The sequence below is a fragment of the Arvicanthis niloticus genome, chromosome 10, assembly GCF_011762505.2.
Source record: "Arvicanthis niloticus isolate mArvNil1 chromosome 10, mArvNil1.pat.X, whole genome shotgun sequence".
NCBI lineage: Eukaryota > Metazoa > Chordata > Mammalia > Rodentia > Muridae > Arvicanthis > Arvicanthis niloticus.
In genome coordinates, this window is record NC_047667.1 from 45,425,721 (window position 1) to 45,452,574 (window position 26,854).

Sequence of the window (26,854 nt, forward strand, 5' to 3'; positions counted from 1 at the left end):
ACACCTGCTTCATTTCTCAACCGCATCCATTCTGGCCACAGCCTCCACTGCCTTTTTCAAGATATGTAACCTTTTTATGTCTACAAGGAGCGCAGGCATCCAAGAAAACTCAAACTTGAATGTTTTAATATCTATATAATATGTTCTCAAAATTCCTTTCTTTCCAGATCATTTTATGGGCAACACAACCAAAAAAGTATCAGCCAGGTTTCCAGATGATTCAGTTTCAACCTCTTTGCTTGCTCTGTGCCACTACCTCAGTCTCTCTCTCTCTCTCTCTCTCTCTCTCTCTCTCTCTCTCTCTCTCTCTCTCTCTCTGTCTCTCTCTCTCTCTGTCTCTCTCTCTCATTCTTATTCTCTGGGAATTTTTAACCCAATTTAACAAGAGAGCTCAGTTCCCATTTTCAGCTATAACCTGGATTGCATACTCACTCCAAATTTTTTTCTGCTACTCCATGAAAGCACCTTCCTTTGGGAATAAGCTTTAGCATGTTCCATGTCTTCTCTCTCAGAGTTCCATGGAGGTCATTCAGTTCTGGCCATGGCTTTCTTCTGCTAACTTCCAGTAGTAGGGAATTACTAGGCAATTTGATATTACCCACCTCTGGTTGAACATTTTCTTTTTAGACAAGGGACAACCAGTCCTATTTAATTAAAAAGCCAACCACTATCTGAAACTGTGTGATAACTCAGGGCTTTTAAGGGCCTTGGTATGGGTTTACAATCTAACAAATCTTAATCCCTAGGTGAGTTTTGTGACTCAGTCATGCAACTGTAGAATGGGAAATGATGAAAGGTCTTAATCACCATGCAAAGTTGCTCAAGATGTCCTCCTGGTACCAAACAAAAGTACACATAGAGGTCTATTCCTTGCACTCTTGCAGAGGGCTTTCTTCTTTGACAGTGTGATCCACACAATAGCTCCAGAAGCCTCTGTGACGTGTTATGTTCTCCTAGCTGGGCACTTCTCTGTGGCCATGGCACGTCTTTCTGTTGGATTCCTATGTACACCACCACAGAGTCAGCACCTCATGTGTTCCCTGCCATCTGTCACAGCAGATGCAGAGACTGTAACACTTCGGCTTAGGAGGGCATCCAACACCCTTGTGGGGTCTTTAAAATTCACAGCTAACAGTCGGAGTCTGTGCTTACATGAAACCCCTCTTGAAGTCAAGATTTAGCAGTTGGTTTCTATAGTAACGTTTCTCATCAAGTCTGAACTCCTTGCAGTATATATGGCCAAACTGGTTTGAGGAGAATGAGGAAGAGAAAAGTTTGGTGGATTCCAGAAATGAGGATCTGTTGAGAGGCAGATTTTGGATATCCCCAAACTCTAGCCTGGTATGTTTGAAAATTCCCGATTCTGACTTAGGGTGGCATATGCCATTATATGGGGAAAAGCTTTATCTGTTGTCAGCAGTGTGTCCCCACATGGTAATGAGTGATGGAAGCATCATGTGGAGATAATGACCATGAAGGCAATTTGAGGAGGTAAATGCACTGTACAAATGGTAGGTATTTACGTCATTAGGAAAATAGGTCTCTGCTTGAACTCAGAGTTGTTGCTGAATTTATTTTTATATGTTTTGTGGTAAGCAGATATCAAATGTAGAAGAAGATACTCTTTTATTGTTAATCCTTAATTCCAGACAAGGTGTCCAGCTGAGACTATTCTCATTTTGTGTTTTTGTTATTTTTTGTTTTTGAGTCAGGGTCTCGGGTTGTCTGGGATGGACTCAAAATCACTATGTAGCTGAGAAAGACCTTATGCTTTTGACTCTTCTGCCTCTACCTCCCTAGTTCTGGGTGGGGTTACAGGCATTCTCTACCATGTCTAGTTTACGTGATGCTAGGGATTGAACCCAAGATTCAACACGCTGGGCAAGCACTCTACCAACTGAAGTACATCCCAAGGTCCAGTTGAGACCAATCTGAGAATCAGATAGATATACTTGGTACTCTCCTATGATTAATACATTTTGCTTCTTAGCATCCTATTCTTGTCTAATTGGCCAGGTGGGCAATCAGGAGAGTTCATTTCCAAAAGGAAAAGACACAGTTGAGCATTTAATCCATTAATTGGCTTAGATATCTTGATATTGTGGGTATTGCTATAGATAAATAGATAAATAGATCGAATACACACACACATCAACTTTAGTTATCTTCTATTATTGTCTATATATGTTTAGAAAATTGACACAGGGTCCCTTATTGAATCTAGAGTTCACCCCTTCTGGTATATTGGCTGACCATTGTGTTCTTTACTCCCACCTATCTCCACCTCAAGAACTAATGTTACAAGCACTCACTACCATGCCTAGATTTCCCATGGATGCTGGGAATCCACACTCGTATTCTTATAATTGAACAATAAACACTTTACCACTGAGCTATATTCTCAGGTTAAACATTTTAATTATTTAACATTTTAACCATAGTTTGATGGTTAATATGATTGTTAATGTTACATAAAAGGACAAACCTCTGGGTGTGCCTGTGCTGGTTATTTAGATGAGGATAATTGAGGATAATTGAAGCAAGAAGTTGAGGCAAGAAGACCTGTCTCTCATATATATATATATATATATATATATATATATATATATATATATATATCCTGTCTTATATATATAATAGGTACTATTGCAAAGGCTACTGTCCTGAACTGGATAAAATGATAAAGCCAGGCAAGCACCAGCATTCATTATCCTTCACTTCTTAGTTGTAGATGCAACCATGCCACTATGAAAGACTGTAAGAATGAGCCAAAATAACCCATAAATTGCTTTTGTTCATTGTTTGCCACAACACAAGACAAACAATTAATCCCCACAGTATCTGTTTGAGATCAACCTTATCCTTGGGGCTTTGTCTTTCTTTGGAATTCTTAAAAGCATAAAGCCTTATTCTCCATTTACTTGGCTCTAGAACCTGCTTTTAGAAATCTTATTTCTCTTTCCTTTTTATCAGAAAATGGCCATCGTTGGATGGTCTTATCGCTGGCCACCTAATTTCAAGCTGTAGTTCTGATGTTTCACTTTAAGCTCCATGGGCATTTGTACATGGAGCTGAATATGCTTGGGATGGAGGTCAAGTAGCTGTTAGTTGGTATAGAGGCCACGAGTGGCAATAGCTTCTAGGTAGATTTTAAAATGCATGAGCAAAAATCTAAAACAAAAATTGCCCCACTCACACTGTTTAGACTCTTCTTTATTGGAGTCATTCCCTTCACTTTTTAATAAGTTTTATCTTCATAAAGAGGAAATAGCATTTAAAGCTGTTGTTCTATTTATATCCATCTGAAGTTTTCCTTCCTTACGAGATAAATAGACTAGATGCATATTGTCTCCTCAGGATTTGACACCTTTGTGAGTTTGTTATTTACAAATTTCGAGAAGTCACACTTCATTATTGCACTGGTTAAAAATTAAAAAACCAGCCTTTCGAAGATTAAGAGCAAAAGCTTTAGTGTAACATAGCACATGGCTCAGAGACAAGTAGCACCAAGCAGACACATCAGGAAGCAACAGCTATTGTCTTTAGGTACTCAACAGAGCAATGGCTGCTAATCCTTTGAGAGACCTCAAGTTTGCTTCTTAACTGGAAGGAAGGCCATGCGACCCTGCCTTGGAAAGACTGATACCTCAAATAGGAAATCAAATATGCAATTCCAGAAGGTTGTGGGACTTCTCAGTATACAAAAATAAAGCAAACAAACAAACAAAAAAACCCAACTCCTATAAAACAAATGATATGGAAGAGTAGGAAGAGTCGGAACCATGCAGGCTTGTACATACTTGTTTACTAGCTTCAAAAGATAGACATTTCCACTCGAAAAAAAAAAAAAAAAACTGGAGTTCCTACAAAAACAGAAGAGGATTTTGCAACCTCCTTGAATTACCAAGGCCGTTCTGTGGAATAACTGTGGCGTAGTGATAGTGTCTCAAGTCATATAGTCATAGGTTCAAGTAGTAAGTGTGTCATTTTTGAGAGGCTGACAAGTCTCATAACTTGGTCAACCTTCGGCTTTTCATATCAGAATAATATAGTAACAATACCTAAGTTTCAGATTCTTAGAAGTACTTCAAACAGTTCACGAGTGTAGACTTCAAACATTTACCATTATTTGCTACTTGACTTACAGTACCTTAGAATTGAGAAAATGAACATGAAGTGTCCCCTTCCTCAAAGACTCGCTGATCTTTGTGCTTACCTAGCACACACCCTAGGTCCTTTGCAGATTTCAGAAGATACCTCAATGTATAAAATCATCTTGCATTGGAAAATGGAGCTATTCATTCATGAGGGCAGTGGAAAGGGGCATTGGGACACAATGGGATTATGTATATCATGTGTGCTATTACTGAAGTCTGAGTTTAATCTATTCATTTAATATTAACTTACTTAATTACAGATATGGTAGTTGATATACTTGTGTTTCTCTCTTCTTCTTACCCTGACCCTAAGGGGAATGTCTGTGCTATGAAGGCTACATGAAGGATCCTGTCCACAAGCACCTTTGCATTCGGAATGAATGGGGGACCAACCAGGGGTAAGTGAGATGACAAGTTGGCAGTTTCCCAAGTCACTGCTTTCTCACACAGACATCATGGGAGCAACTATGCACAAAGAAGCAGAGTTAATGGGTGGTTGTATTCTGAACAGTCTGTAGTAAAGTGTCACCATGCCTATCCATAGTCATGCCATACCACCTTCTCCTCCATTTACGAGTCAGGAAATGACACCTCTGACTCGTAGCCCTGCAGCCTCCAGCTGAGATCTGAAAACGAAGTTGCCTTTCTCTTCTTTTCTACTTCACCTCCATCCATGAGAATTCCTCAGGCAGAATTGCCTGAGACACATGAAGCCAGACAGTCTCTGAAGTAGCTTTTGGAGTGACTGACGGGAATCAAAAAAAAAAAAAAAAAAAAAAAAAAAGTTTCTAGCAGCATGGTCAGCAGGAGTAACATACCAGACTCAGGAAGTACTTGGCACTGAAGAAGAGCGTTTGTGCTGGATGCCCAGTTACCATTTCTTTGTATGACTTTTATTTGTCCACAACTACATGTGACTTCAGAATAGTAGCTAATTTATCTACTTTTTACATTTTTGAATGTTTGTACTGTAATAAAATATACATAATATAAATTTACCATGTTAGTAGGTTTTTAACTCGATTAGTCAATGAAATTAGCCAACTGTATCACTAGGGAATCATCACCACTATATGTCTTGTGTTGTGAGGATTTTAAAAGCAGTTTTTATGTCTTGTTTTGAATTCTAAGAGCTTGCTTTATGCATTAGGCAAATGAAGAGAAGGTTCAATAAATGCTAGCTAATAATAACAATCAATGGGATTGGGAGAATCAGAAGGAAATCAAGGCAAAGGCATGTGGGTGAGTGATTGGTTGGACTGCAAATTAGATTGTTGGCAACCTGACAACATGAAAAACAAACAAAAGACAAACAAACACCCCTAAAAACCAATGTCACTTCTGACATTGCCCTAGAAACTCTCACTCCTGGGTTAATCATCAGCCCCCTGTACGTGATCTCCTGATGAGATCCTAGAATATTGAGTGCAGTTCTATACTCTCAAAGCAATAAATATGGTGACAAATGGGTGAGAGTTTGGAGAAGAGCAATAAAAATGATCGAGGAGTCCAAGGGAGTGATTTATGATAAGGGGAGAGAAGAACTCAACTCTGATGACTTAGCCAGCCGATGACTAGTCAAGGTGTGATAGATGCCCATTGCTGTGGAAGAGGGCAAATGTTCTGGAACCCAATCGAAGTTAAGTGATAAGGACAAGAGTAAATGAAGTCAGGAAAAGGAAATCTGGATCACAGGTCAGAAAAGTTAGGGAAGTCTAAATGCCAGGAGAGTTGTGGTAGTGAGAATGAAGAATGTCTTGGTTGGTATGGAATGTGAGCTTTTAGCAGGTAGGCAACCCAAAAAATATAAAGGAAAATATTTAGAGAAGAAAGTAGAGGATAGACTAATAGATGTTGTCAAGTATGATATGAATATAGAATGGCATTCACTGGTTAAATTCTGCATTTCCCCCCGATTGTCATTCCCTCTGAGTTGTTTGCACAGTTGCTGTGGAGCCAGCCCTTTGGCTTATGTGATGGCTGAGAATCTTAGCTGACCATGATTCTTACTGAGTTGTAAAAGGTGATGGATAACCAGCTCTTTATCTCATAACCTGCAATCTCGCCACTGAAGAAAACAACTACGAGATATCATTTCACATTTGCTCTAAGTGATCTGGCCTGGCCCTCTGCCTGTGATTGGATTTGGTAGTTAATCGCTCAAGCTTCCACATCCCTAGCCTTGTAGACATATTGTGTGAGGATGGGCCTGACTTCACTTGGTAATTGCAAAGCCTTTGTTATTCCCTATGGCTGGATGTAGAGACAGTCTTAGGATACAGACAAGAGCCTCAGGGGGAAATGGTAGAGGTGCCAGCATTGCTGTCCTTAGGAACAAAATAGACTAAAGCACTGAGCTGCAGACTGACAAGAACATTAGCCCCAGGAAATAGACAAAGACACCTAATCTGTCATCTCCATCTCTAATTTCCATTATTCTATGATCGTCACTGTCTATGAGGCCTCATTGTAGACAATAATAAAATTACAGAACAACTATTAGCAGGATGGAAAGGAGTGCGTATCTTGAGGACATTGGAACAGGAGTGACAAGCAGCTTGGATTTATATTTATAATACAATGCCAGACAAATGGATGCAGTTTTCCTCCTGAAATAAAACCATAAGTGAAAAGTAGAAGATGCCATACATTGTGATTTAAGACAGGGTACCAAACTAATGTAATGCTTCTTTAGATGATTTTCCCCAAATTAATCGAAATTGGTTTGAATGTAAAGACTATCATTTGAACTGAAAACTGCCTGACAGATTTCTAAATGATGATACATATTAGAGCGTTATGGGAAAATCAATGTTAAGTTTGATTTTCCTGGAATTTTCATTTAATGTTCTAGAAGGTGAAGGTGAACAGCCCACATAAGGAGTACTTACGTTTTCCTCTTAACATTCTGATATGGCATACATTTGAACTGCAGTAGGTTTATTTTAGGCACAAAACCCAAATCCAGGACCACTAATGGTTGAAGTCATTTGTGAGAATTTAAGGTTGATAAGCAAGGTAAAGGTGGCAAAACAAGCATTTGTGATTTTCAGAGAAAAAAAGAAAATTAATCAAGGACATTCATACAAAATGTTACAAATGGATGCTTCTGTGAGGAAGATGAGTTAGATCTGAAACGCTAGGCAGCGGCTACCTGCTCTAGCTCCTACAGTCCTATGAGTGTGTGTGAGTGTGTCTGTGAGTGTGTGTGTGTAATTATGTTTGAGTGTGTGTAAATATGTACTATCTGTATGATTATACAGTGTGTGAATGTGTATGTGTAGCTGAGAGTATGAGTGTATGTAAATATGTAGTGTCTTCATGATTGGGCAGTGTGTGAGTGTGTGTATATGTAAATACATAGTGTCTGTATGGTTAGAGAGTGTGAGTATGTGTGAGTATATGTAAATATATAGGTTTTGTATGATTGGACAGTGTATGAGTGTGTGTGTGTAAACATTTAGTGACTGTATTATTGAACAGTGTGTGTATGTATAAGAGAATATGTACAACTGTGTGTATAACTATGTAGTGTCTGTATGATTGTATAGAGTGTATGTGTGAGTATAAGTACATATAAATCAGTAGTATCTGTATGATTGTACAGTGTGTAAGAGTGTGTAGGAATGAGCCAGTATGTTTAAAAATATGGCTCTCACCCTTATGTTCTATCATCTACTCTTCAATTCATTTATACATTTAGTAAATGTTCATCCCATTACTCTCTAAGTGAAGAGCATGTGTGGTTACTATGCCTAAAAGCAAGGTGGAGTTTCTGTTCTGGAATAACTAATAGTCCACATAGGAAAATGGGCATGTAATGAACAATTTCAAATTGTTCTGAGACCTACCAGGAGAAAGATTTTGAGCAAATGTCAATGAGAGCAGAGTTAAGTGGTGACTTAGATAGGGTTGAAGAACTGTAATAGAGTTTCATGGAGAAGTCAGGTTTTTAAATTGTTCTATTTAATGAGTAGAGACATGAGGACCATGGGTTTATAGCAATGGTAGATACGTAGTTAAGATAATTTAGTTTAAAAGTCTCTTGCACATAGCCAGGAGAAAAAGCTAAAATGAATAAAAGCTAGCACAATGGGTAAAAGTAGACAAATAGATGGGAATGGCTGATAATTAGAGAGCTTATGTCTAGAGTCTATTAAATATTTATATTACAATAATTCTGGTACCTCTGTCCTGCCAGAAGTGCCCAGGAGAAATCAAGCAGTTTGAGATATTCATGTGTTGACCTACATGGTAAAGCCAGCTGCTCCAGCTTGCACAGTTGAAGAGGTCCAAGTGAAAGATTATACAATAGTAGAATTCATTGCACATACAAAAAAACCATTTTCACTTAAAATAAAATTAGTTTCATGACTACTTAGGGAAAGCCATGTATAATAGATTTCTAATGGGTCATTCAAAGAACATGAGATGTTTGAAGATACATCCTTGATCTTTGATACTGGCAACAAAATCAAGCACTTTTGGTTGGTACTCTCTGTATCATTCAATTGCCAGGGAGAGAACTCAGGGATGAAGCATCCAAACCAGTGCCATGGTATCTGTGTCTTCTGTTTTCCTTGTGTGACTTTTCCAGGTAATTTTTTGCCCTTCCATCACTGTGGCTTCTTGACACAGCCTGAGCCTGTTGGAGGGTGCATTTTAATATTTGTTTGCTAGGACAGCAAAGATAAATTGAAAATGTTCACTGATGAGAAATGAAAACAGTAAATGAGGGTGGAAGAAGCAAGAGAGATTGATTTACAGGAGAATATCAGAGAAGAAAAGAGACACCCAAATTTATTTAGATACTTCGGAGTTATTAAGAAAGGCCATAATAATGGCTTTTTGTTAAATTAAAAGTGTACTCAAGGGCTTCTAGATACATCTTTCAGAATACCACAATTAGATTAAATTCATGCTTTTGGAGATTCCCGGTAAATAATAGTCTGATTACTTATTCTGGCATCTCAGCTGCAGAGGACAACACCAAGGAGATTCTCCAATAGAGAAATATAAAATATCACTGGGTTTCAATGCTGAAGGATAAAGACAGGGTGATAACTCATGAGATGGGGAGAGACCTGCGGAGAGAAATGAGCAGGTGTTCTTCCAAGGATTTAAAAGCTGTTGTCAGGAATGACCCTGCTCACAGGACATCTCTTCTCATGGCTGCCCAAGGGAGATGACACTGTAGTGTGTAGTTCCCACCACCCTGCCTCAAGCTCTGGGTGAACCATGCTACCAGCCCCGCCCAGGTTCCCTCAGATTCGAGGATGAAACACACACACGCACACGCACACGCACACGCACACGCACACACACACACACATTTTTTATATGCTTTAGCTCAATGGCCAGGCTCTTCTAAGTCATCCTTGGTCATCTCGCTCTTCTTTTCACTCCCAGTTCAGCACCATAAATCTGCCCTCAACTTTCGTTGCTCAGTTACCTTCAGTCCTAACTCAGCACCCTAAATCTTTCCTCAGCTCAGTTGGTCTCTAATCCCTTGCCTGCTATTCTAGACCCAGTGGAGCAAGCAGCCAATGGCCACTCTGCCCAAGATCTCACATGGCTGATGGCTCTTTTTCCTTTTCTAAAACATGGTGAAATCTTTTTTAACTCTCATCTGCTAGCTTGCCTGTAGGAATACTCAAAGTTCCACCTATTCTGCCCAGCTCATTGGCCGCTAACATCTTTATTGATTGATCAAGAACCAATTGGAGAACAGGACTTCAGTGTTCACATGCAGATTCCCAATCAAAACACCAGAACCATCCCCTACATGACACCTTTTAGAGGATATCCTCAGATACTGACTCCCTTACTCATACATAGTCCACACTATCCTAAGATAGTCTTGTCCTTGTCGAGGTGCTTATACTTCTTCTGTTCCTGCAACTTCTTAATTCTTATTTATCTAGTAGGTTTTTCTTAGGCAAGAAATTCAATATGATAAAGATTAATGTCTCCATATAAACCTACAAAATCCAATGTGTGTGTGTGTGTGTGTGTGTGTGTGTGTGTGTGTGTACTTGTCTTGTATGAGTACACTGCATGTGCATATACACATGTATGTCCATGCACATGTAGGTGAAAGATTGACATTAGGTTTCCATAATTGCTTTCCACATTACTGGTTGATATAGAGTCTCTAACTTGTCTTGGAGCTCACCAACTGGCTGGCCAGCAAACCCTAGGGATTCACCTGTCTCCACTTCTCAAAGCTGGGAGTACTGATGTACTCTCTTAAGCCCAGCCTTCTATGTAGGTTCTAGGGAACTGAACTCAGGTCCTCATACTAAAGAGTGTCATCTAAAGAGATAAAAACTTCTTCACAGCTGTGCTACAGGCCACTGTATGGCTCTAGTTCCATGCTGGATTTAGAGCTCAGTCTGAACTTCATTGACCATCTATGAAACTCTTTAGAAATGACAGTAAGTATAGTTAGAGTCTTTGGTAACACAATGTTTCCTGAATTTGGGGAATATCTTTCTAGCTCACAACCTGGTCTTTTTTTCTTTTTTCTTTTTTTTTCCCAACTGCTTTGGTTGTTTCTATGTTATCAAGGCCATTCACCTTCCCCCAACCCTTCAGATAAAACACACAGCAAAGCCACCAGCTGGTGCCTTATCTTTGGTGCTTCCTCCCCTGCCCTCCAGCCCTGTCTGTGCCCAGTTCCTGTCACTGCCATGCAATTCACAAATGGGATTATCTTCCCATTAGCTCCTCAACCCTATCTCTAATCATTGTTACTAATTCCTAACAAGGGTTTCAATTAATTTGTTTGCCAGTTTATTTGTTTTTCTTTTTCCCCCTTCCCTTCTGTTTTTGTTTGGCTTTGTTTTATCACTTCCCTCTGTCTCCCCTTCTTCCTTCAGGAGTCAAAAGCAATGTTTCTGACATGTTTCTTTTCAGTTCAGGGTTAGAATAGTCGAAGGAAGCTCTTGGGATGAAGCCTAAGTCTCCTGGACCTTTCTCAGCAGAAGCTGTCTGCAACCTGATTCTACTGGAAATCAATCCACGGAACATCCCCCATACCCCTAAATAAGCAAGCCAGAACTTGAAAGTGACCCACATATGCCAGGATGTGCTCTAAGGCTAAGCAGGGCTCATGCCCTGACCACAACAAGATGGTTTAGGAAACTCTGGACCTGACTCTTAGATTTTCTGACTGGACCTGACTCTTAAATTTTCTCAAGTGAAAGCAGGTTTTATTTGACCATTTTTTAGATGAAAACTCTATGTCCAGTCACCTAAGTCTAGGAGGAACTCTGTCCATTGCAGATAGACTATCCTTGCTTATGCTTTCCAAAGAATGACACCTCTGAGACAAACTATGCACAACAGCCCTTGGCTGAGCTACCCATGACTCTCAAGTCATCTTGGATAAAGCCTTTGGCTGCCTTTTTAGAAGCAACACTTATAACCATCTTGGCCACTTGTGGTTGACCTAAAAGCAAGCTTTGCTCAAGTGAGGCTCCTGCATGCCAGTGCAGTCTATGGACCAATTACTCATATATCCCATTTCTGACTTTGTCATTTGATGATTTCAATTTCATTGGTCTTAGAGAGGGCCTTGTGAGTCTGTAGAATAGTATCGTTATTGTTTTGGTTTGTTTTTAGTAATGATGTGCAGGGGTGCGTGTGTGTGTCTGTGTGTCTGTGTGTCTGTGTGTCTGTGTGTGTGTAAATATGGGTGCACATGCATTAGCATGTGTAGACCAGAGGACTTTGGGTGTCATCCTCAAGAATATCGTCTACCTCTTTGAGGCAGTATCTCTCATTCGCCTAGAACTCTCCAATTGGGCTAGATTGACTGGCCTGCAAACTTCAGGGATGCTCTGGTTTCCTTTCTCCCAGTGCTGGAATTACACACAAGAGCAATCAGACCCAACATTTTCAGGTGGGTTCTGGGGCTTAAGCTCATATCCTCATGCTTGCAAGGCTATGCTTTATCAACTGAGTTGTCTCCTCAGCCTCTGGGTATATACTTTTAATTCTTTCATTCTCATTCTCTCTCTCTCTGTCTCTCTCTGTCTCTCTCTGTCTCTCTCTCTCTCTCTCTCTCTCTCTCTCTCTCTCTCAACAGTGAATCACAACCAAACTTAAGAAAATGTCAGAAACAAACACCTTCCAGACCCTGTAGTAAACAGGACCATCCTCATATCAGTATTCTGCCCCCTCACAGAGAAAATAAGAGTGGGTCTGTAGACTAGTGACTAAAAATATATTTTCATTTTACTTATTGGGAAGTGGAGAGTCTCAAAGGTGAAATAACTTATCCTAGATCACATAATTGGTGGCCAGGCTGTATGGTAACAACTGACTATTGGATATAAATCAATTGGATGAATATTTAAGAGAGAGGAATGAAAAGCGTGTAATAATCTGAGAGTTGGTTATTAGCTCTAGATGGGTGGCAGACTTGCTCGTATTCATTTCCCCTCTCAGAGCAAGTATCTTTATCAAGGCTGACCCCTTTGAGTGACAGGTGTCCACCTACAGTGCTGCCTAGCCTTCACAGGAAGGATAACACTCTAACACACTGCTCTCTCTGCCTAGTCCAGCCAAGGCACCGTGAGACTTATTTTAAACAGTGCCAGAGGCAGGGATACTCGTATTTCCTCCAACATGACCACCAGGGTGAAAAAAAATCAACCTCAATTTACCCTCCCATCTGCTCAAGAATGGAAGATAAATTGTTTCAATTTTATAAAAATGAATGTTTTATGTCTTGCCTATGCTTTCCAGAGAGTGTCCTGAATTCATATATTCTATTGAATGCATGGATGTTTTCCACTAAAAATGCTCTCTGAGACCACAGTTTTGTTTTTTTTTTTTTTTGGGGGGGGGGGAGGGGGGTCCAGTTTGAAAATATTAGGCAGGTGACTGCTATGATTTTTCTTCCCTTTGGAGATCTGAGCTATTTATCTTTTTTTTTTTAATCAATAGAAAAAGAAATTTGCTTACTATCTTATGTTTACCAAAACTACCATTACCATTTGTCATTTGTGTGTATTTACTTCCGATTTCCTTTTCCATGCATTGAAAGTTCTCCCTTCATCCACTTGCATATAGTTTATTCTTTCTCACAGCTTAACAATGAATATGCCTAACCTTTACAGTCACAAAAAGCATTTAAAAAAAGCAAAGCAGAACATTACAAGTATCCTTGAAGCACATTATTTTTCTCAAAATTATCCATAAGGAAGTTAGTCTCGATGTCTTATGGAAAACCCTCAATTTTATAATCTATTATAGTGAGCTAGGAGAAATCAGTGGTTTTTAAGTATAGCATTCAAGTCAAGTCCTTAGTACACACTTCTGTAAGTCAGTGTAATAAAAAAGCTGTTTGAACAAGAAGTAATGGCGTACACATTTACTGTAGTAGTATAGATCAACATCAGTGTTCGCAAATACTGAACAATTCTTCATGCAGTCCTAATTAATTCTTGTCATTTATTGCATGGAAGACTAAATACCATGCAGAATAGTTTTTTTTTAAGTGTATCACCTTAAGAGGCTGGAGACATGGTTTAGAGGGTGAAAGCACTCTCTGAGCAAGTACTAGGACCTGAGTTCAAGTCCCAGTACAGAACCCACAACTAACCTGGGCATGGCCATGTGTGCCTGGAACTGTGTAGAATACAAACAGGGGCATCCTTGGGGAGCACTGGTTGTCATACTACTTCACAGGTTCACTAAAAGGCTTATCTCAAGGAATAAGACAGAGAATGACAGACAGGACACCAGCAGCATCCTCTGGCACCCACAAGCACTTGCACACATTTCTGTACATATATTATACATACACTCATACATACCTTTTCAAACTATTAACCAATAAATAAGCTCTCTGTGTGTGTGTGTGTGTGTGTGTGTGTGTGTGTGTGTGTGTTTGTTTGTGAGATGTCTTAATGAAAATCCTACAAACTGAATTTTTTTAAGAGATGGGCAATTAGTGATATTTATATCACCTACAATTTCTGGGAAAGCAATTTCCATAAAAGTAATCTTATGGTTTACTCTTCCCAGACAAGTAGTTTCGATTCTTTTTCAATCACTCATGCTTATTTTTCTAAGCTTTAAATGTGATATATATACATATATTTATATATATATATATTTATAAATATATATTATATAAATGTAATATATATACATATATTTATATATATGTAAATATATATTTACATATATATTTCAAAATTTAGAAAGTAAACATTTTGTCACTGCATATCTCGTTTTGAATCTTTTGTTTCCCTTCATATAATAAAAGAAATACTTATGGCAGAAAAAAATCCGTGAGGAAAAAAATTGCAGCAAAAAAATAAAAAATAAAAATAAAAGAATCCAGGTCACCTAAAATTTCATCCTCTGAAGTAAACACACATACACAACACACACACAGCACACATATTACATACACACATATACACACACACAAGACACACACCACATACACATCACATACTACACATAACACACACACACACACACACACGCACACACACTAAAACATTTACATTATTATTTGAGACTCAGGGGTATATTGGTCAGTATGACAGAGGCCTGCCCCCTGAGGCTGGCATCCAGGTTGTTTCCATTATACCATAGTGGAGTTCAATGAGTGGAATCACCTTTTCCTTTCCCAATGGTCTCCTTCCCACCGAGTTTATTAACCTTTCTACGGGGTTTCCCACACTGAGGTTTGAGTGACTGCTTGAAGAGGTACAGCCAATGCCAAGCCTGCCACTCATGCTTGGGTTTTGGATTTAAGACCTTTGCATTCTACAGTCCCTAGACTTCTGTTGTAGAGGACTATGAAATGAGGCTACAAACAGCTACTCAAGCCCTGGGGTTGCATTAGCCCAATTAGCTCTAGAGATGCAAGTCTCCCACAGGGCTTCCCAGATGCTAGTTCTCAGCATGGAGTCCGTCCATCCATGCTGATATACAGCAGCGACTCTTTTCTTTATAATCATGTGAGAAAGCTGGCTTTAAGTGGAATCAGAGTTTACTACTGTGAGATGGTCATCAGAGGGAGCATAGTCAACTCTGGGAAATGCCAACCTAGAGTTGAATTGACATTACCAGTGAATCATAACTCTTCACATGCCTGTTATTAAATTATTCCCTGTCTTCTGCCATGCGGACACAGGCGTGACATGTGTGATGATAATATTCGTGGTAACAAACTGGCTTTCACATGCACCTTACAGCCACCCATTTAAGTACTTGTATTCGTGATTTTTCTTCTTGTGGCGGCAAAATCTCTAACAAAAGCAACTTCAGGATGGGCTTATTACGACTCACCGTAAGAAGGTACAGCCACAGTAAGGAAGGTTAGGGCAAAGGTGGGCCACTCACATTGCACCCACAGTCGGAAAGCAGAGAGGATAACTACTAGTACTCAGTTAGCTTTCTCCTTTTTATGTAGCCTAGGACCCCAGCCCAAGGGATGGTGCCACCCCCAAGTCAAGATGGTCTTCTTAACTCAGTTACCTAGGTCCTGAATATCCCTCAAATATATGTTTGTCCCCTGGGTCTTTCTAAATTGGGGGAAGTTGACCCTGATTTTACTAACACACTACTAGATGAGATTTAATCCTCACTTCAAAACTTCAAAAGGAAGACTTTTGTCCACATTTTATAGGCAAAAATATAAAATCATAATAGTCCCTACAGAAGACTTTCTTTGGTCAAACACTTCAAGGGCAGTTGTTCCCAGGAGACTCCAGATGGAAACAGACAAGGCTGTAATTTAGCTTCAGATTTCCAAGGACAGAGGCTTCAGGAGCTGAGGCTAGAGTCAAACAGTAAGTATGTGTTCTGAGTTGAGAGTCTCTCAGAATGACATAGCGTCCTAGGGAGGATAACAAGTCACTAGAGGGACCTTGCTGCAGGCCTAAACACAGTAAGTGCTATTGGCCTCTGTCCAACTCAGGTAAAATGGCACTCCAGCTAGATATATACTGAGGGGCCCTAGGCTGTAACTATCTGTGGGGACAGGCGTTTTTGCTGAATATCTTTGTGCTATTGTTAGTGCAGCATCATGGCCGGCCTTCAGCCATTATGGGTGTCTTAGAACAGTGTATGCAGCACCTGTAAGTGATGGTGAATGAAACACAGAGATAGGGTCTTGCTCTAGGCAAATTTCAGCACCCTTGTCCAGTGAGCAATATTTTTTTTTTTCCATTTGAAAGGCGGACTTGTCTATTTTATTCATGTTGCCTGACCTAGGGACAAGGTCATCTGAGACACATTGAAAAGTTTTTCTTTCAGGCATAGTCTTGGGTATTCTTAACAGACTGGATTTAGTTGGTGAAACTATTTCCTGCTAGCCAGGAAAGTGCATACCTTCTTCCCACTAAAGTTGAGACTTATCCACTCAATTTATTATTATATTTTAGGTGCTAGGAATTGAACTCAGAACCTCTTGCCTTCCAAACAAGCATCGTACCACTGAGCCCATTCCTATCCTTGACCCGTTCATATTTAACCTTTATGGGAGATGGTGTAACTTAATGGAAAAGACAGAGACTGGTAGACATAGGCTCAAATCTTTCTTTTATGTAAAAGACCTTTGTGTTGGAGTAATTTTATAACTTTTATAAGCCTTGATTTCATTGTCATTAAGGCTAAAAATGCTATCTAGCCAATAAAATTATCACAAGGATTATTGAGAAGACCTAAATTAGATGTGTTGTACTCAATAATATTCATGAATAACAATAATATTCATAAATGTATAAGTTCTAGATCAGTATACAGTGAATGCTAAAATCGTGTTTAACATTAGTTGTGACCTGTTTTGTGCTCTTTGATTTTTTTTTTTTTACCAAATGATGCAATCTTAATGTCAATTTGGCAGGCAAGTTTAGCCAAACATACCACCAGAATGTGAATTATACAATGGAGAAAGTAGTGTTTCATATGTCATTGGATTATCATATTCTAATGCACTGCCAGGAACACAGGGACTCAGTCAACATGTGTCAAATAAACAGAACAGGTGTGCTCACCTTGTAAATGTTTCCTGGACAAAGCCAGTGACCAATTTAGGATTATCAAGTTTGGGTGTTGTTTGGGAAGAGGTAATCAGTCCTTTGTTTTCTAGAGGTAACTACAGGTATTATATAAAACCTTATTAAATTTTAGTTTCTCTCATGGAAGTGGTGAGTCACATATCTAATTTTAGGGACAAGAACAGGAGTGCATCAGCTAAATCACTGACAAGTCTAGCAGCTCAGTGTTGGGAGGCCACCTCAAGGTCAGATTATCCAATGTGCCACTCCATGTAGCAGATGGCCTTCCAGCCACTGTTTGAACATCATTAGTGACAGGGACAATGGTATTTCATGAGGCAGCTCATTCTATTGTTGTAATGCAGATCCTTAGACAGAACTTTGGGCTGAGTAAAAATATGTTTCCCTGTGACTTTCACCTCTTTCAGCAATTTTGTCATTTGGGAAAAAAAGAATGTATTAACTCTCCTCTTCTATGCCCCACTCCTAATTGCTGTAATAGCTTGATGTGGATTAAACCTAGGCTGAATTTTTGTACAGTGTATGGTGGGTACCCGAGGACAAGTAACATCTATCTCCAGGTGTGGGATGGCTGCATTTTAAGTTTTCTGATGTTTCAGATCATTGTGTACAAGAAATCCATTTTAAGACATTTCTTCTCAAAGTTCCTAAGTCTTTCAACTATTCTCTCTCCCCCTATCCCCACTGTGTGCATGTGTGTTTGTGTGTGTATGTGTGGTGTATGATATATACACATGTACTTAGAGATTAAAATTCTGCTTCAACTGTTTTTTTTCCTCAGTCATTCTCAGCCTTGTTTTTTTGAGTCAGAGTGTTTCACTGAACCTGAAGTTCACTAATTCTGTTATTCTGGGTCCTTCTAGTGAGCTTCCCAGGATCTGCTTGTCTTCACCTCTCTTGTGATAAAATTATACAAGTACACTGCCCTTAAAACAATGCAGGTAGACTAGTTAGCAGTATTTTTTAATTTTCTTTTTTAATTCATTTTTTATTTTTTTGAAATTATAATTTCAGTATCTCACCTTTCCTTTCCTATACAACCCTTCCTTATGACCCGTTTACCTTGCACTTTCTCTCAAATTCATGGCTTCTTTATTTTTAATTGGTTGTTAAACATATACATAGTATATGTGTATGTCTATCTATTCCTAAATATGTAAATATAACCTACTCAGTCCATATAATATTACTTTTATGTATATGGTTTTACGATTGGTGATTGGTATTGGATAACCAACAAAGGGACTCTTCCCAGCAGAAAAGTACTTCTGAGAAATTTATAGTTGCCTGAATTTTTTTGTCTAGCCTTGACATTGTCAGTTGTCGTTTTCCTGCTAGGACCTAGGAGTCTTTGGATTTTGAAAAATTGTATTATCAGTAGATGGGCTTTAATACAGAGATCTAAACTGCTTCAGACATCAACAAAGCACATGTGCTCCATGGTCCCTACAAGTGAGGAAGGGAGACTTCATGTCATATACATCCTTCTAAGCGACAAACTACTCAAGTTGTTTATCTCTCATATCTAGTTTGGCTACTAACAGGTCATATTTACTAAGTGCTTTCTTGGTGGCAGGCATTATTTCTAAGTGCTTTAGGAACACGTATGCCTGTGCAAGTTTGGGAAATGAGGAAACCAGGACACAAGGGGTTACATAATTTGCATGAGATTCTACAGTAGGAGCAGAAGGAGGTATGGTGACCTCAGGAGTCTGACCACAGGCTGTATGTGAGATCTGAGAACGAGTGTGACCCCAATGGAAGCACTCAGCAAGGTCTCTCAAAGCAGCTCATCCCAAGGTTGACCCAGCATCCTTCATAGCCCTATTGAACCACTGTTCACATGGTCTTCTCCACTCAGGCTCAGGACATTTCCTCCTTCTAGTTCTGCTATTCTACAGTTTTTTTTCAAGCCCAAATAACTGCTCCACCATAAACACCTTCCCAGATCCCCATTTGGAAGCCACCACCACCTGTGGTTGATTCATGTTTACTGTCCACTCTCCTGTGCCACTTTGTCTTCTTCACTATCTTGTGTTGACATCTGGTTAGTCAATAAGGCTTTGGAACAACTGCTTATTACTGAGAATGCTTCTCAGATATACACAATAGATTCCAATAAAATAATTAAATAAAATAATAATAATAATAATAATAATAATAATAATAATAATAATAATAATAAAATTAAATAATGGCTTCTAAGGAGATTCCTAGTAAAATGAAATACAGACTCACAGGACAGATATTTATGTCTCAATCCTGAAGGAGGAATTGTGTTTGTTTGTTTTGAGGTTGTTTGTTTGCTATCCATTCTTACAAACATTCAGATCTAGTTCATTTCAGAGACAAAAAGTTTTAATCTATACGCAACTAAGCCAGAAGAACGTAAGAATTACGACTCCACAGATCATCTGAGTTCAATTCCTGACTCTTCCCCTTATTAACTACCTACTTCCCTCAAGCAAATCCCTAAGCTCACTGCATCTCCACTTCGTCCCTTATGAATTAGTTAGTAGTAACTGCTTCATAGAGACCCCGTAAGAAGTGAAGTCATCACTCAGTGTTCACAGGCGTCTGGCTCTAAAATTCAGAAAGGCTTACATCCCTGTAACATTTGCATTTGACCTATGTGTATCTCCTTATAGTCTTCAAATTATCCCTGGCTTACTTTTAATAACCAATTAGACTGTAAACACTCAGTCGCTATGTGCTATGCTATGTTGATTAGGGAAAAAACAAAACAAAACAAAAAACGGAAGAGGCTGTGCTATTTCAGTAAGGGCTCAGTTCTCTTCAGGTTGCAGAACTCGGAGGCTGACTGTAAATGACTGAACCTGGGAAGACAAAGGTGAATGGCTCCCAGAGATGGTTGGTGACAGCCATGCCAATAACATTAACTGGTTCTTCCTTTTAGAATGAGGGGCTCTAACATCAGACACAACACTTGCTCGGGAAATGATTTTTGGAAGAGGGGCCTTGCTTCCACTGTTCAAAACTTTTGAACTTCAGCCACTGTCTAGCAGGCCCTGGGCAGCCTGGGTTTTATTTAGTTTGATTTTTGACTTTTTTTTTTTTCCTTTTCTCTGCTAGCTTCAAAGACAATCCTGCTCTTCAAAAGCCCTGTCTCACTCTTCTCCCAATTGTGCTTTGCACTGGGCAGGGGAGGGTGCTGTTGGACACAATATTCTAAACTCAGGCCTCTTGCCTAATTACACTGCAGTCAGATTTTTCTATGGGAGCCCCCAGCATGGCAGATGCCCTCTTTGAAGTTATTAGTCTTCACAGCAGGGAGAGCACATGATCAAAGACTCTGTTTCCCAGCACCCCCTGCTGCACCCTTGTGCACCAGAGGATTGGGGGAAGGGGGAAAGCAGTATATACATGCATTAAGTCTACTGTTTTCTGAGCCTAAACCACAACTCCTTTGAACTAGAGCTCAGGGAGGAGGTCGATGATGCTATCTCAGAAATTTTCCCCATTCTTGCTATCATCAACCAATTTAGAAATTAAATTTACTATGGCCTGAGATATAGGATGTAGGGCGTGGTTGGAGTTCGAGTTGGTAACCTAAGGCACTGTGAGATAGGGGTTGGTAAGAAAAAAGAAATGGTTCTGAGAATGGAGATATTGAAAATATAATTGATAATCATCGTAGCTGTGCAGCTGGAAAACAATCATAGTTGTGTGTGTCTCTCTGTGTCTCTGTCTCTCTCTGTCTCTGACTCTCTCTGCTCCCCTCTGCTGTGTGTGTGTGTGTGTGTGTGTGTGTGTGTGTGTGTGTGTGTGTGTGTGTATGAGATTAGTAAGACCTTTGTTTTTTTTTGTTGTCTTTGTTCATGGCGTTTTTCATTTTTTTGTTTGGTTCTTTAGTTGCTGGGTTTTTTGGGTGTTTGATTGATTGTTTTTACTATGGCTTCGAGTTTTACATTTTATTTATTGAAGAGCTAGAGAGCACCTTTATTCTAACTTTCTGTCTCATGTCCCTCCATGCCCTTAAGGCTATTTGACTAATGTGAATAAAATAATGTTTAACACAACTATTTTTCCAAAATCATATTTTAAATTTCTGTACAAATTTTGGCATTAGATTTTAGTGCTGATATCTTAGGACTCTAACCAAGACAACATACCCTGCTTTTTTAGGAAAATTTTCATCAGAAAATTCTTATAGAAAGGAAACTGGTAAGGAGGCCCAGCCCCAGGGATACCGCCTCAAAGTTTAGCATGGAGTACCCCTTCCCTGTGTTTACTGTGTGGATCCCTTACTTAATCTGTAAGACCACAACTCTCTGGGAAGGAGTTTTATCACTTATCGTGTCCTTTGACTAGCTACTATCTGGCTCCCACCTCCTTAATTATCCCCAAGTGTTTCTTCTGCAGCCACCAAAAAGATTTATCAAAAAGATCTGCCCATTTCACACTCTCCCTCAAACTCATCTGTTGTCTCCATGGCCCTACAGAAAAGAAATGTGAAGCTGTCAAAGATGAGTTAAAAGCTTCCCCTGTCCACATCTCTGCCAAGCCCTCCAGCCCTCTCATTCCAATCACGCTCTGCCTAAAATGCTACGGCAGTGAGTCTGTTGCAGAAGCTGAGTCTGTACCATGCTATGCCCATGTCTCTACTAGCTTTGCCTGAAGATATGCAGCATTTGGGAACTTCCTTCTACTTGTCTTTCTCTCTCTCTGGACACTCAAGCACCTTCTTAATGTTTAAGCTTATATGGAGATGCTCTTTCTGTGATGCCTACCGATGACATCCAGTCTAGAAGAAGCCCTCTGCCTCTCCTATTATCCTGTTATATACATTTCTGTGTATATTATTGGTATAAAACGATAAATACAATAATCTGGTAACTATAATCATCTGTGTGTCTGTCTCCCTGTGCCCCTGTCACACCAAGTTGCCAGTTCAGGGTTATGTCATTTTTGTTTTTGTAACTCTGTGGTGTTTTCTGTCACATTCATTACTAAGCACCAAATAAATGTTCCTGGAGTGAATAAATGAAGAATTGCACTTGAGGTTAAGCATGCAAGCTCTATCAAACCTCTGTGTGACATCTGGTGTTTAAGTCCTCCTGTCTCCTTAGGAGAAATCAGTGCTTTGTGACATGGTATTCTTTTATGACTTAATTCATTTGTCTTCCAAGTGCCACTAAAGTAGAGCACAGTTATTACTTATTCATTTAGAAAGCTCTTACTGATGTCTCAGGTATTATCTTAGGTACCTGAGAAAAAGAAATAGAGACTATCAACTAGCCATCATTCAGGGCTTATGATATGGTAGACCCTTTTCAAAGCACTTAATTCATCTAGCCTGTACAACAAACTTCTAAGGAGGTACTGTCAATGTCCACCTGCATTTTATAACTGGGTAAACTGAAGTGTGCAGATGCCCCTCAATTAATATTGGTGATACATCCCAGTAAACCTAACCCATGCCAAAAATTCCATAGGTCAAAAGGTATTTTAGTCGGGAATGGTGGCTCACACCTCTAACCAATATTCAGAAATATAAAGGGAAATTGTGAGTTTGAGGATAGTCTGGATAACACAGTTAAAGCCTGTAACACTCCCTCCCATGCAGTCACTTAGTACTCAAGCCCAGTATTAGAGCTTTGTATTGAAGAGTATTACTTACTTATCTGGCAACTGTGTGGCCTGACTGGGAGCTGTGACTTTGTCCAACATCATGAGAGAAAGTCCCATTTCACATTATTTCACATATTTCACATAAAAATTCAAAACTCAAAGCTCAGAATTTAAAGTATACTTCCAACTAGTTGCATGCAATATAGCCCCTTACATAAACTCATGTGCACTGTTAACCATCCTGAACTAGAAACTATCTGTATGAGACTGTCTTAGCCTAATCCCCTAGATCCCAGCTTATATATGAAGATGCAATACCAGAGCAACAAGAGGGAGGGGGCAAGGCAGATAAAATTGGCAAGAAAGAAAATTAAAGGCAAGCTTTTGCATTAACTATTTGGCCAACGCTTTATATAAAAACTATTTTGGATAGACACTCTATAATATACACAAGATTTTTAATGCATTTTGATGAATAGTAAAATAACACAGAATGGGTCATTTATAAGCAATAGATGTTTTCTTAGCTCTAGAGGCTGGCAAGATCAATGGTGTTGGCATTTGGCAATGGCTACTTGTGCCATGGCAGTAGCGCACGAAACCTCAAATAAGAGAGCACACATAAGCCAACTAGCTTTTATAGAAAGCCTGCTCTAGAGCAGTGACTCCCAACCTGTGGGTTGAGAGCCCTTTGGGTATGGAACAACCCTTTACAAAGGTCACCTAAGACCATGAGAAAACCAATATTTACATTATAATTCATAACACTAGCAAAATTACAGTTATGAATTAGCAGTGAAAGTAAAGTTACGTTTGGGAGGATCACCACAACATGAGGAACCATACTGAAGGGTCTCAGCTGCAGTGTTAACTTACTGATTCTTGAGATAACACTTTCAATAGTGTTAAGACAGAGATTAAATGTTAGCATTGATTTCTCTCTGTCTGTCTGTCTATCTATCTATCTATCTATCTATCTATCTATCTATCTATCTATCTATCTATTAGTTGGTTTGTTTGTTTGGTTTTGGCTTTTCAAGACAGAGTTTTTTTTGTGTGTAGCCCTGGCTGTCCTGGAACTCACTCTGAAGACCAGGATGGCCTCAAACTCAAGAGATTCACTTGCCTATGCATCCTGAATGCTGGGATCAAATGCATGCATCACCACCTCCCAGCCAGAATGAATATTAAAGGGAATATTTGAAACCACACCAGGTGCCCTCAAACTTGTGTTTTTCTCACAAAATAGTTTCATTTTACCCGATAGCCTCAAATCATCCCAACATAAAATTCAGAGTCCAAAGTGCCAAGTTTCATATGATCTGATATGTATATCATTCAAGTGTGATTCATCGGGAATCACATTCCCTCCAGTGGTGAGCCTGTGAATTCAAATATCCTGCTTCCAGCATGTACTGGTAAGATAGGTACAGAGTAGCATTCCTGTTCCAAAAGAAAGCAACAGGCAAGAAAATAGGGTGGGGAAGGGAGTGGTCCTAAGGAACCTCAAAACCTAACAGGGAAAACATCAAGTCTTAAGGCAGAAAGATGTCCTTCAAGTTCATGTTTTCCAATGGAGCACACTAGACTTGGCTCCCAAACCTCTAATTGCTCTGTGTGTATGTGTAGGTCCTTTCTCTAGGGTTAGAGTTTCAGTCTTGTGGCTCTCCTAAACTGGCACTTCATGCTGGTATCTTTACCATTCTGGGATTTTAAGTATGGCCCCATCCCAAAAGCTTCACTATGCAAGAGCTCCTTGCAGTGTCTCTACTTCTTAGGCAAGTCTTTGTCTGGACACCTCCACCTCAGGCACTCTTCCCAGTACAGCTATGATGTCCCTCTAGTTCTTACATTTAGGGAAACTTGAAGACCTAGGACTTTGGACATGTGGACTTTGCCAAGATTTGTTAGTTCTACTTTATGGATCAACAGCCAGAGTGATATAGGTCAGTTTATACCTGGGGTCAGTTAAGCTATGGTTTACAAAACCTGTCACAGAATGGATAGCACTGGCCCCAGGAGGTTCCAGGCAATTAAGCCATAGAAGGTTTCCAGATTATCTCTTTATAAACTATTCTACCCTTCTAGATCTCTGAGCCTATAAGGCGAAGGAGGAGGGTAGCTCAGTACCTTAGTGTCTTTGTCTTACAGTCTTCCTTTATTTGAAAGCAGGGCTATAGCTCCAGTATTTCCTTCCATGCATTTTTTTTTTAAAGCGTTGTAAAGCCAGGTTCCAGATTCTCCCAATCTGATTACATTTTAATTATACATTTCACCTTGAAGTCATCTCTCTGTTCTTTATCTCACTGTATGTGGCTAAAAGACCCATGTAAAAGTGAAGGTTCAGTGCCTGGGACCATTTGTCCTGGTTCATCGCTCCTAAGTTTTGCCTTCCATAAAATTCCATCTGGGACAAGGATACAACTTTATTGAGGTCTTTGCAACTGTATGACAAAGGTGACCTTCACTCCAGTTTTCATCGATCACCCCTATTGACCCCCTGCAGAGACCTTGTTCTGCTTGCATGTACTTGAATCCATAGAGGTTCATGTGCTTAGAATTTCAACTCATTGTTGCAATGTTGAGTTGGTGAAAACTTTAAGAGGCAGGAACTGTTGGAAGGTAGTCAGGTCATAAGGCAAGGTATCATGTTGGTCTTGCAAACCTACTGTGACCTTGAAAGAATATGCTGTCATGGAGTGAGGCACCCATACATTTATTTTATCTCTTCTTGAACTAGAGTATATCCAGCTCCAGCGCACATATCATAATACAAGCCTTCACTGTCTCTATCAACAATCCAGTCACAACTATTGAATGACTTCCAAAAGACTTTACTACAACTTCTATCTCCAAGTCTTTCTTTGTTGGAATAACTTTCAGTGCTGCAATCATGCAAATGTAGGGTTGATCCACATGTTCCTTTCAATTCATTTATCATTTTCACATTGTTCATTTGCAAAGTCACACATACTTCAAATGCTTAACATATCATAACCTGGTCTATTCTTGGTCAGTTTCACACTGCTATGACAGAATTCCATCGACTAGGTCATTTATAAACCATAGACGACTTTTTATTTTCCTTATGGAGACTGAGAAGTCTAAACACCTATTGTAGTATCTGGTAAGAGACTTTTTACTATGTCATAACACAGAGGAAGGACAAGTGACCACATACACTTCAGGGAGAGAAAAACAAAGCCAAATCATATTTATAAAAACTCTTTTTGTAATAACTCACCCACGAGAACATAGCGACCCTCATGACCTAAGTAAGCACTTGCTAAAGGCCCCTACATCTGATAACCATAGCAAAGGAAATTAAAGTTCAACTTCAGTTTTGTAAGGGTCAGGAAAGCTGTGGCACAAGGCTAGTGAACAGTCCATGTTTGGTGAAAGGTTAATAGGAATAGGGGCGTATTGTTTGATTGTTGTTGTTGCCTGGTCCCCAATTTCATGGGGTTTGTTAAATTCATTTCCCATGCATATCAGAGTATGTGCAGCTGGGGTGTGCTCTCTTTCCCCTTCCCTCTTTCTCCTTGTCTCCCTGGCCCTTTCTTCTCTATCTGTCTCTCTATCTCCATGTCTCTCTCTCTTTTTTACACACACACACACACACACACACACACACACACACACACAGCTTACATACCTGAGTCTCTGACAAGAATCAGTCTCAAGCAAGGAAGTAAGAGATCTCTTCACACCTATGATGAAACCCACAGTTGTCGTAGATCTGGTGTAACATGTATAAAGTATAAGGTTTGAGAAAGTTGGGTATGGGAAAGTTAGAAGCTAGCTTTAAATGTTGGTGAAACCAATGAATGGGTGAGTTAAGTGAGTAAATGAATATAAAGGAAACACACGAACAGCGACTTGCATTTTATGCAGTAGACAGAACTACAGTGGTCATGCTGCGCCCTTCATAAAATTATAAAACCCAACTGTAGACAGGACAAAGGCTCAGCTTACAGCAAATGGGATCTAATAGAGTCCCCATCAGCTTTGCTTGGGTCACTTGAGTGTGACACAGATACAGCTAGATATTAT

The 26,854-nt window shown here is 39.5% G+C and overlaps 1 protein-coding gene across 2 annotated transcripts in view; it reads left to right on the forward strand.

Moving 5' to 3' along the window:
• Positions 1-26,854, forward strand: part of Astn1 (astrotactin 1) — a 305,388-nt gene that overhangs the window by 150,704 nt on the left and 127,830 nt on the right. For both annotated transcript variants that reach the window (XM_034513161.2, XM_076941440.1), the window contains exon 8: positions 4,471-4,555. In XM_034513161.2, coding sequence (XP_034369052.1) covers positions 4,471-4,555 — 85 coding nt within the window. The remainder of the gene's footprint in view (positions 1-4,470; positions 4,556-26,854) is intronic.